At 42.4% G+C, this 12006-nt stretch overlaps 2 protein-coding genes across 9 annotated transcripts in view; both read left to right on the forward strand.

The window, feature by feature from the left end:
- The window catches only part of FNDC3A (fibronectin type III domain containing 3A), a 125390-nt gene extending 117139 nt beyond the window's left edge, over window positions 1-8251 (forward strand). For 7 of the 8 annotated variants that reach the window (XM_074815699.1, XM_074815703.1, XM_074815700.1 and 4 more), the window contains 4 exons: window positions 599-808; window positions 2204-2370; window positions 2876-3003; window positions 5758-8251. In XM_074815699.1, the coding sequence (XP_074671800.1) occupies window positions 599-808; window positions 2204-2370; window positions 2876-3003; window positions 5758-6072 (820 nt within the window). In that variant the 3' untranslated portion in view covers window positions 6073-8251. Of the gene's footprint in view, window positions 1-598; window positions 809-2203; window positions 2371-2875; window positions 3004-5757 lie in introns of those variants that run through there. The other variant, XM_074815706.1, reaches the window with a different exon arrangement.
- Window positions 8252-8350: 99 nt separating this feature from the next.
- On the forward strand, window positions 8351-11533 carry MLNR (motilin receptor). Its single transcript, XM_074815707.1, has 2 exons — window positions 8351-9293; window positions 11198-11533. The coding sequence occupies exons 1-2, from the start codon at window positions 8534-8536 to the stop codon at window positions 11509-11511; spliced, it is 1074 nt and encodes a 357-aa protein (XP_074671808.1). The 5' UTR covers window positions 8351-8533; the 3' UTR covers window positions 11512-11533.
- Window positions 11534-12006: the final 473 nt, after the last annotated feature.

Below are 12006 nucleotides of genomic sequence, written 5' to 3' on the forward strand. Positions count from 1 at the left end.
GTTTCCCCCTCTCCCTTTCCAAGCAGACCCAAGATGGTTGGTGTTTGCAGGCACCCAGAGACATGTTACCAGTGAAAACAGCAAGAGAGGTGGCTGGGCACCATCACTTTATTTTTTACATGAATTAGATCTGTTCCAAAAAGCCCTTAAAACTTCGCTGTAGTCATCCTTGAACTCACCTGATACCATAGCCAAAGATATGGATTCACCTCTTTTGGGGGCAGGTTTTTTTATCTTCCCCCATCTCTCCAGTGTGGCTATCAGAAATGTTGGTACACGGCCTGTGGGGTCAGGAAGATGAACCGCTCTTGAAGTAGCTGATAGAGCTTTTGCATCTTTTCACTAATGTGAATGATGCAAATATGCTAACATATTTTTATTTTTAATCAGTCCAGCTCCTTAAAATGTGGCAAGGAAAATGACACTCCTGCATATTCATGACAATCTATCAAAGCATAATATTGATAAAAGTCTTCATTGTAGAAAGTACCATCTATTGGTACCGTTATTCTCTCCTGAATATGAATGCTGGAAATGACCAGTTATTTTTTAGAATCTAATTTCAGATTAACTGATTCTCTCTTTTTTCAAATACTAGAGTGCGAATTCAAGCCCTGAACAGTCTCGGAGCGGGTCCTTTCAGCCACACCATAAAACTGAAAACAAAGCCTCTCCCCCCGGATCCACCTCGCCTGGAATGTGCTGCATACAGTTCTCAGACTCTCAAGCTGAAGTGGGGAGAGGGAACTGCAAAAGCATTAACTGACTCCGTTCAGTACCACCTTCAAATGGAGGATAAGAACGGAAGGTTGGTTTTGGCATCACTTTAATCTGCCCTGTATCGCTGTGGTCTGATGCTTGGGAGATGGCAGCAAAGGGCAAAATTCCATACGCTTTGCTGAATTTACAAGAGACATAGGAGGTCATCTCGTCTGGCAAGGCAAGAAAGGCTCTAGTGTTCTGTGCTGGGAAGTACAAGATTAAAAACTTTATAATTTTTTATTTACAGTTCAATGTGAAGAGTTTAATGAAATGTTCTGTACCAGCACACTTTTCTCTCTCTCACGTTTGGTTAAGTATTTTGTTGAAGTATCAAGTCTAATCAGTCTTGTGGATTTTACATACTTAATATTGGAAGGGGTGAATTCTGTACTCTCTGTTGTCTTTATATGCAATTATTTTTAGTGGAAAATAAACTCATGTAGTACAAATAATTATTTTAAAGGACCCCTTCTCTCATGTTAAATCGGAGTGTAAGCTGAGATGGTACAGCAAGTAGCCTTGCCTAAATGGTGAAATGAACAGCATTGCTACACTCTGTACCGTGTCTGAATCCCTGAGTGGCTTTAGCTTGACAGTGAGACAAAATAGATCTGCTAGGTGAAATTGCTCTGCTGCAAGGAGGAAAAGAAATTAGATTCTCAACTGGAAAGAAATTCATTGCAATTACCAAAGACTAGGTCATGTGCAGCTACCATCTGTTTTAAATTTAAAAGAAAAGTCAAAAGTAAATGATAACCCCTGCAGAAAGAGCTAAACTTGTGCTGTGTCCTGGGGATGCCAAAATTGAAAATCAAATGAGAGCTGCCAAGATCAGTCTGTGTAAGAATTACAACATGAAGGAGAGTGGCCAGCCTACAAAGCTCTCAGAATGGGGCTTGGTGTGCACTACAAGTGTGCCTCTGGCCTCCTGTGCAGATCTGAGTGAGCTTCATCCGTTGCCCATCTTTGACGATGATGTGCAAAAGCAGTTGGATCCATGAGCCTTTCTTAGGCATAATAAGGGAGAGTTGCAAAGGAACAAAAAGCTAAAATCTAGTTACCTATTTTTGAAAAGCTAAAGATGTTGGGGCAGTAGATGCCCAAACACAGCTCATTGAGAGAGAGAACTGCTATCCTTTTTCATTGTTTCAAGCGCAGAAGTGTTTCTGAAAGGGCTTAGGATCATTTTTGCCAAGAGCTAATATGTAGTACTCTGTGTAGAAGATATTTTTATTTCAAAGACATGAGGAATAAAAACTTGGCCCTGGAAAACAAGCTTATTGCTTTATAGTAATGACAGAACAGTGTTTAACTCTGAAATAAGTATTTCTGGGCTTCTTATTAGATTCTGGGAAATCATGGGAATAGATTTCCAGACAATACTGTAGCTACTTCGGAAGTCCTTTTCTGTGTTTAAAATAAGCTACTCTTTCATTTTCAGGTTTGTATCCTTATACAGAGGGCCATGTCATACATACAAAGTACAAAGACTCAGTGAGTCAACATCATACAAATTTTGTATTCAGGCATGTAATGAAGCTGGTGAAGGTCCCCTTTCCCAGGAATATGTTTTCACTACTCCCAAATCTGTTCCAGCTGCCTTGAAAGGTAAAGGTCCTTTTTTCATTTGGGGGTTGGAAGGATGGCAAGTTGGTTTTGGTATTGTGTTGCATTTGGGGTATTTGGAATGCTAAGCCCTTTTCCAAGTGCAGGTAGGTATAGTAGGGGAATGCTCCTCTCATGTAATTGCCTAAAGCCTAAAATACTCACTCCAAAAATGTATTCTTGGACATAAGAAGGCTTGTACTTAGAATCCTTGCTTACGAGGAGAGAGTGACCAGGCTGTTAGAGTAATTTGAGGTGAAAGTTCTTCCTAGCACGTTTAGAATAATTGTAAGCATAGCAGCTTTTTTTTTGTGTGATTTGTTTTTTATGTGAATTGTTAGCTGTTGTTCCAAAAACCATTGTAGGCAGAATACATTTGAATCTGATTCTTTTGTTTCTCTGAGACAGAATAGCAGATAGAATACAGAATTTTACAAGTCGTTAGAATATAAGGATAAGTGATGGGGAAGGCGGAGCTAGCTGTCACCTCTGTGTTTTCTTCCATCAGCACCAAGGATAGAGAGAATAAACGATCACACTTGTGAAATTGCGTGGGAGGTTCTGCAGCCCATGAAGGGGGATCCAGTTATCTACTGTCTTCAGGTCATGGTGGGAAAAGACTCAGAATTCAAACAGGTATGATGTGTTTAAGTTAATTGTATTTTTCTTCAATTAGTATTTGTGATAACTAGATTAAAGATTATTGTGTTACAGTATGTTTTTAGTTACCATGCTAACTTCTGGTTACTAAATAGTACAAGGCAGTGTCTCCTAAAACCATTGTCTTAGAGAAGAGATTTAAGTAATATAAATATTGCAGTAAGTTGCAGCCTCTCTGGGTTACACTGATGTTTACTAAATACAGCTTGACACCTTAAGTGGTGAGGAAATTGTCCACTAATGAGAAGAACTGACAAAAAAAACCATTCACCCAGAGGTACAGAATTGAGAATTGAAAGAAAAAGAACAAAAGGTTCTCTTTGCACTGAGAGCTGTTTGAAGGCAGTAAACAATATTATAAGAGCTTTGGTGTTGTCAAGGTCATACTTCTGTACAAAGAACTACAGATAGGAAAGACCCCTACTTATCCAACGCAGACATTCAGGTGTAGGGAAACATTTTTAATATAATTCAGTGATTAGTTTTTTTACCATAGGACCATTTCAGTAGTAGGGCATGCTGTAACCACAAGGGTCGAGCAGTTGAGAGTGTGTTTTAATTTCAGGTTTGATTATCCAAAGATGCAGTTCGAAAAGCCAAGCTACAAATTAGTCTGCATTTAAAAGAGGATGTGCAGCACTAATTTTGCTTCCCTATAAACTGCCTGATAATTGACATGAAATTAGACTTGGAAACTCTGTTTCACACTATTAAACAAGCAGGTTTCCTTATAGAAAGGAAACACAATTAATTCTGGTATATTATAATTTTGTTATAGGTTAGTATTAAATAAGTTTTGCCTGTGCTTTGGTAGATTATAGACCTTAATATTTTCATAATTCATAACTTTTAGTGTAGCACTATGTTTGTTATGTCCATTTGTTAAATCTTTCAGTAAAAGATGAACCATAATCCAGGGTGTTTGTTATCTTGCCATGTGAATTTTCTTTATTACAACTTTAAAATTGTAAATGCAACATTAAATATATGAGAAGGGCATGATCAGAGTTGCTTCTAGACACAGAGTCAAATCACACTTGGATTAGAAATGCAAGTTGCCAAATGAGCTGGACAAGAAAATAAAGCTTATGCCTTAAGCCTCGAAATAACAAAGTAGTCTGGGGTGCGTGATTCCTGTTGCCTCTCCAGAACAGTAAATTAAAATGAGAAGACTAGTTTGCAAAAATTAAAATTTGAACAGTTGAGAGGTAAAGGCGGTGGAAACAGCCTTTAAGATACTTAGACATGATGGTGAGAATTTTGACATGAACAAAAAATAAACTGCCTGAACATTCACTCTAAGCTGTTTACTACCATTTCCCTGCCAAACATTCACTCTCCTCCTTCTCTGTGATCCATCAGCCGAGTTGCTCATGTTGTTGCTCCTTACATGCTTCAGACAAAATAAGTTAGTAATCTGCTGTTTGAGCTACATACACCAGTCAAGCTCTCAAAGGGGTTAGGAAGCAACCAAGTAAATACCCCAGCAAACAAGTATGAGGGGAAGGCAACTTCTGGCAGGGCACTGGGGACAAGTGGCTGAGGACAGTAACCCACACCAGCTGGCCTAGTTGTAGCTACAGTAAGATGCGTGTCTGTGGCCTGTTTGCTCGCTACCAAATGCATGTCACAAATTAGCAGAATTTTGAGGAAGCTGCACTTCTGATGACCTGCCCTGTCTCAGTGAGGGAACAATTTTCTTGAGAAAAAGAAGAGTCTCCAGGTTGTAGATTCCAGTGAAGCTTGGGTGCCTGGCTGTCAGAGGACTTTCTCAGTCTGTGAGTAGCCACAGGCACAGCCACAGCTCTTCAAACAACAAAACTGGAAGAGATTACCTGCTTCTTTCATTGAGTGGTTGGTAGTTTGCATTTGTGAAATATTGTCCAACAGTGAGAACTGTAGGGAAAACTTCCGCATCCTGCTACCAATTAAATAAAGCAAATCCAGGTAATGAGGGGTGGGGGAAGGTGAAGAGAGAAGTCAAATTGTACTATGCCTCCCACGTAATCGTTCAGCACCTGCTGATACACCTATGAACAGAAAATTGCACCCGTATGGGATTTTGTTGGCTTTTACGGGACCTTTACGTAGCTGCAAATTAATTAATTTGAGAAATCAGCATTTAGATTTCACTGCATTAGGCACTCCCTGCCAGAGTTGTGAACTGAACTTGACAGCCTCCTTGTGTTAACCAGCCCATGGAGAACACCCTAATAAAAGTAACCTGTGTCTTGCGATCTGATGACATTAAGAATCACAGAGAGGACTCCTTGCAGCTTTCCTGATACAGCGTTTATTGGGATATAGTATTTTAAACACATCTTAACTACAGCACAGTGTTGGGTTGGATTAGACTTAATGAATGAAGTAGCTTCATACAGAGTTAATTGCCTAAAATCCTGTGATATGATATTGTATATTAGATCCCGTGGGGTAGTATTTGTGTTGTCACTGAAAACATCTTAACACTGGGGCTTCTGAAAGTTTTTGACATGTACTCGTCATGCTGTAAAAGCACTTGTTGTTCTTTTCCTGTGTTTCACCAAAAGGACTGGAGACTTTATCTGGCATTTAAATTGCGTTTGTGAGCTTTCTTCTCATGGGTGAAAACGTGGGTGAGGAGTCATCCTTTTTACAGTTACCTTCACCGTAAACAAAACCATACTGAGATATGTATGTACATGTAGGACATTGTTACTTGATGTATCGTGTTTTTTCCTTTATTGCCAGATCTATAAGGGTCCGGACTGGTCGTTCCGATACACAGGCCTCCAGCTGAACTGTGAATACCGTTTCCGCGCGTGTGCCATCCGCCAGTGCCAAGAGACAGCAGGTCATCAGGACCTGATAGGCCCCTACAGCGCACCAGTGCTATTCATCTCTCAGAGGACTGAACCACCGGCAAGCACCAACAAGGACACTGTGCAAACCACAAGGACACAATGGTCACAGAGCGACCAAGTGTGTGCTGCTGTCATCCTTGCACTTTTTGCTATCTTTTCCATTCTGATTGCTGTTATCATCCAGTACTTCGTAATAAAGTGAAGAAAAGAGGTTTATTTTAGAATGCTGCCCATTACATTTTACTTTCTCATAATCTAAAAGTAATTCTGTTCTCTTGCTTTTACAAAAACAGGCATTTAGCACCGGCATTGGGACTGATGCAGACCTTTTCAGCCACTCTAAAATGCTTACTGGTAGGTGTAGGCTGACACATGTTATTAGAACGCAAGCCACAGAAATACAATCTTTTCTTTAATATGCCTTCTTGCAGTACAAACTCTATATGGGGCAGGCAAGCAGTGTTTAATGAAAACGGTTTGACCAGTAAACACGAGTGTAAAAATGGTTTCCTGGCCCACACTTCTAAAGGTTGCTACCGTAACAGGGAAGAATGTGTAGATCGCATTTAAAACTTACACTAACAAACTTGTGCTGTATACAATATTAATCTGATGCTGTGAAAGCAATTTAGCGCTGTATTTCTACCTCCTCATTTGTCTTAATTATTTGGGAAGCAGGATTTATGCTGAAAAACAGAAGGGGCTTTTCTCAGGCAGCAAATAATAAACTGGATGGAAGAGTATGCATGAAGGAAGCTTCTTACCTGATAAATGTGGAGTTCTTCACTGCAAGTAGATGTTTTCGAAAGACTACAAGGGGATGGCACAAGTGGTTTATCTTACCCCCAGGATTTGATGTTTACTTAAAAAATGCCTCTTTTACTTCTTACGAATATAGAAGGGAGAGTGTGAGAGAACTTCTTAGACTTTATTATTTAAATCGAAAACCGCATTTCTGAAGTTGACCTTTGATTGGATGCAGTTTATACAGATGTCTGTGCCCTCTGATTTTGGCTAGTTAATAGATTTTTGAGGTAAAACTCATTACCAAATTTTTGCTGTTTCCCCAACATTCACTTGCCATATCCACCAGAATCGAGCACTGCCTTTTTCTCGTTTTCTTTCTGTCTGTCTTTCTTTCTTTGGGGCACCAAATCAGAAGACGAAGTGTAGTAATTTGCACCAGAAAACTTAAAGCTGCTTTTTTCTTGAGATCCTAATGTTTAATGTAATGTCTCTTTGGATACTGTACCAAATTGTTGATTGCATGTAGTTAATGTTGCATTAGAGCACTTTGCAATTGCATAACTCATCAATGTTTTGTGAGCTTGCATTTGTGAGTTCTTGAATGACCAGACTGAATTTTATTGAGTATCCCATTGAACATCTTGCTAGATGTCAATGATTGCCAGTGACACAAAGCTTGTAGTGAAACTATCTTTAAAAAGAAAAAAAAATCCTTGTCTCATCACTCTTACGTTATTTGTTATACACTTTGTAATTAGCTATTTTTAATTTATTTGAGTTACAAGATAGTGGATCATTAATGACTTCTAGTTGTGTTCAGTTTAGCATTTTTAATGGTATTAAACACTTCTGTCGGTCTTAATAATAATAAAAAAAGGAACCTCTGTCTTGTGCTTTGAAGATCTCTGAAGAATTTCTCTTATATTAGAACGGGCATGTATTGTTAATTGTTTATACGTCCAATGATCTGTGCTGTAGAATAATGTTGCTGAGTTTTGTTTTTTAAAAAAAAAAAAAAAAGAAACGGCAAAGAAATTGGCCTCCACATGGCAAGAACGATCTGTCTTTAAAATGTACTGTATGTTTACATTTTATTTCGAATTTGTCATTTGTACATATAGGCTGATGCCCTCCTGCAGGATACCACGATAACTGATGTTTTCTAGAATCTTCTTAAAAGTGCCATGTTTGGCAGTGCAAATGAGGTTGCGTGTAACAGCCCAGAGATTTCTTACGGTTGAATGTCTAAAACGGTAAGATTTGTTACTACAGTTAATCTGCAGTGACTTATGTTTTTCATAGTAAAATTCAAATGAGCTCCTATTTTTGATAATCATTTAATAGTGTATTTGCCATTTGAGCCTCAGTGCGTATTACTGCATTGATGACAGTTTTTAATGTAATCTTAATTTTACCTCATATACTGTACATTCCAAAAATAAATTTAAAAACAAAAAAAAGAAAAAACTCTAAACTTTTTAAAACGTTATAGATACACTACCAAACATATCACTTTACAATTGTACAACGTCGGACTCCATGAAGACGAACCTGTATAGTCTGATAGAAAATACATAAACTATGTAGCAAAGTATCTTTAAAAATCTGTGGAAAATAAAAGTATCATTCTTTTTGGTGGTGGTCGCTCAGTGTTGAAGCGCCCTTTTCCCCTTTGCCGGCCCCCGCTCCCCTCAGGGCGCCCAGCGGCGCGCGCGCTTCCCTCAGGCGGCGGGGCGGGGCGGAGGCGCGCGCGCTACCTGAGGGGTGGTGGGGGCCGCCCCGCCCCGGTCCCGGAGCCCCCCGCCGCGGGGCGGGGACGAGGCCGGAGGAGCGGCGCTGCCCCCGGCCTGGCGCCTCCCGCCTCGCAGCGGCGGCGGCGGCGGAGGGGGCTGAGGCGGCCGCGAACCTAGGGCGGCATGCGGGGCGGCGGCGGGAACGGCAGCGAGGGCGAGCCGTGGCCGTGGCTGCCGTGCGACGAGCGGCTGTGCTTGGCGCTGCCGGCGCGGGCGCTCGTCCCTGTCACGGCCGTCTGCCTGGGGATCTTCGTGGTCGGCGTGGTGGGCAACATCCTAACGGTGCTGGTCATCCGCGGCTGCCGCGACATGAAGACCACCACCAACCTCTACCTGGGCAGCATGGCCGTCTCGGACCTGCTCATCCTCCTGGGGCTGCCCTTCGACCTCTACCGCCTCTGGCGCTCCCGGCCCTGGATCTTCGGGCAGCTGCTGTGCCGCCTCTCTCACTACCTCAGCGAGGGCTGCACCTACTGCACCATCCTCCACATCACCGCCCTCACCGTAGAGCGCTACCTCGCCATCTGCTTCCCCCTCAAGGCCAAGGTGGTCGTCACCAAGCGCCGGGTGAAGGCCGTCATCAGCATCCTCTGGGCCTTTGCCTTTCTCTCTGCCGGCCCCTTCTTCTTCCTGGTCGGCGTGGAGCAGCCCGACAACCATACTGACTTCAGCCGCGAGTGTAAGCCCACCCTGCAGGCTGTGGAGTCCGGCCTGCTGGCCACCATGTTCTGGGTCACCACCTTCTACTTCATCCTGCCCGTCATCTGCCTCAACATCCTCTACGGCTTCATCGGCCGGGAGCTGTGGCGGAGCAACGCCCGCCTGCGGGGCCCCAACGCGGTCCTCCGGGAGAAGGGGCACCGCCAGACCGTCAAGATCTTGGGTGAGTCCCTCCTCCAATCCCTCCTCGGGCTATGGCTGGGGCTAGGAGCGGGACTGGCAGGGCTATGGCTGAGGCTAGGACCGGGGCCAAAGCACCCACAGCTCCTGCACAGGGTGGGGACGGCACAGTGGAAGGTCCCAGCCACACTGCAGAGTCCTCCAGTGCTCCCAGGGACTGCTGTGGCAGGGATTTCACTCCCTCACAGCTGATGCTTCACCTGCTGTAGCACTGCACATCCAGCAGCATGACTGCCTTCAGAAGAAATTACCTTTTTTCTGAATTTTACCAGGCAGAACCAAGTACAAGGTAGTTTGCAACTTCAGAAAAGCTGTAGTAACATCAGTAGTCTCTTCCAGTGGGCAGCAACACCCCTGGTTAGTAAATTCCTGCTTCTGAAAAATAAGTTTGATTTTCTTAGCGGTGTTTCATAACTCTCCTAGGAGTAAATCCACTGATTGTCCAGGCAGGCTGAAAAACAGCAGCTTAACCCTTACAAGCTGTTTGCAGACAAATCACATAATACCGAAGCGCTTCCTGCTGATGTAGGATGCTGTTAATTTTTAGTTCATCTTCTTAGTTATACATTCATTAACCTGCATCGGGCTCTGGAAGGTTAGAGATTGCAGTCTGCCCTGGGGCTTTAAAGTTTGTAAATAGTGACTGATCTAAAGAAAAAAAAAATGAAAGAAAAAATAAATCTGACTATTGATTAATGAGCATAGAACAAAATGCCCTGGTTTGGGGGTTTTTTTCCTACCTTTAGTGAAGGTTTTACATGCTGCATGGGAGACTTCTTTTACCAAGGATGTAATCGGTTGGATGGAAATAGCATAGCACAAAGGAAAGAAACTAAGAAGCCCGAGAGAGTACATTTTACTAACTTACTTGAGGAAGGCATTTACACTGGAGTAGGCACAATGTTTTCCAGCAGAAACACCCATGTCCACGATCTCCTCAGAATCCACAGAACCAGGCCAATTCCCCCTTAGCTCAAAGAGCCAGCAGCACGACGCGTGTGATGTATTTCAGATGTAAACTTGCTTTGGCTACATCCCTTTTTTTTAAGCTCTGAGAAACACACAGGATGGTCCATAAATGATTACTTGTTTTTCTTACATGCATTTATAAACAAAAATAATTAAAAGTATGAGTACAGTAATATGCTTATTTAATTGTTCTTCATCTGCTCCTGCTATTTTGCCGTTGAAAGAGTGTTTGTATTTGTATTTGTTTATATTGTGCTAAAATGCGGCACAAGACCACGAGAACAGCTGGAGGGACTCAGGCTCATCTAGTCAAATACCTGTCTCCAGCAGTAATTGTCTGGGGATACATGCAGGAGCTTCGGTGGAAAAAAATCAGTAGACCAACTACACTGTAAGTCTTTACGTTAGCAACCAACCCACCACAACAGTGCAAGTTCAGTGGGAGCTTGGGTGACCAGGGTTCAGCCCATACACCACGGTCTTTTCAGTAGTCTAGACATGGTAAGGAACAGCTCTGTAGCAAATGGAGCTGTTGTGTGCTTCCACAAAAACACCTCTTATGCTGACTTTCATTTTGATGGCACACACAGGGCATTACAGATGTTGCCGAGGGGAATCTTAGTTGTGTCTGATGTTATTATATGGATGTTACACCACTGTTAGCTGTTTACATTTTTCTCAGCAAACCCATGGTTTAGCTGAAGATTTTACCAGTTACCTTTTAATCCAGAGACTGACAATCAGACTTGATGATAGTCCTGTTTTCGTGGTTTTCCAACAATTTAATGCAGTGATTTCTATCTATCATTTGTATCGGTTAGAAGAACCTGCAAAATCAGCCACGTAAAATTTGGTTTACTGGATGGTTGAAAAGTTAACTCGCTCCTTAACTATCGCATGTGTTATTTTGTCTTATAGCTGTGGTGGTTCTGGCCTTTGTAATTTGCTGGTTGCCTTTCCACATTGGCAGGATCATATTTATAAACACCCAGGACACTAGGATGATGCTGTTCTCCCAGTACTTTAATATATTCGCTCTGCAGCTTTTCTACCTGAGTGCATCCATCAACCCAATCCTCTACAACCTCATTTCGAAGAAGTACAGGGCAGCAGCTTACAAGCTGCTGTTGCCACACCGAGCTGCAGAAAGGGCTTTCACGGTAACGAAAGATGCTGGTGGCTACACAGAGACCAGCGCAAGCACGAGAAACGAGTACGCCACCAGCTTCTGAGACTGCAGCCTGCACTTTTCCAGGCATTCTCTGCAAACGAAGGGAACTTCCTTTCCACGGGAGAGTCGCAAAGGGATGGACATTTGTCAGGCTGTGTGGCATTTTGTAACCGTTCATATTTTGAGATACTTGTGTTTTTGTTAACAGAGCAAACAGGGACTATAAAGTAGTGAGAGTGATGTGCAACTCATGAAAAAGAGCTCAACAGGAAAAGCTGGAGTAAATTGCCAGTGAAATTGTGCTTTTGGTTTATTACATGTTGTTTATTGTGAGTGTTCTGTGCAATTTCCAGTATTTTCTAAAAATCGTAACATCAAGGACCGCAAAGGAAAAAGGAGTTTGAGGTAGTAGCTCTTCTTGGGTGCAGTAATGGGTAAAACTCCCAGGCAACCTTTGCCATTTTAAAATGGTTTTCTTATAAACAAGATCTTATAAATTACAGTCTTGCATGCAGATGGACCCAAAAGAAATGGCCCTCCACCTTGAACATTCTTG

This window comes from Strix aluco, chromosome 2 (genome assembly GCF_031877795.1).
Source record: "Strix aluco isolate bStrAlu1 chromosome 2, bStrAlu1.hap1, whole genome shotgun sequence".
NCBI lineage: Eukaryota > Metazoa > Chordata > Aves > Strigiformes > Strigidae > Strix > Strix aluco.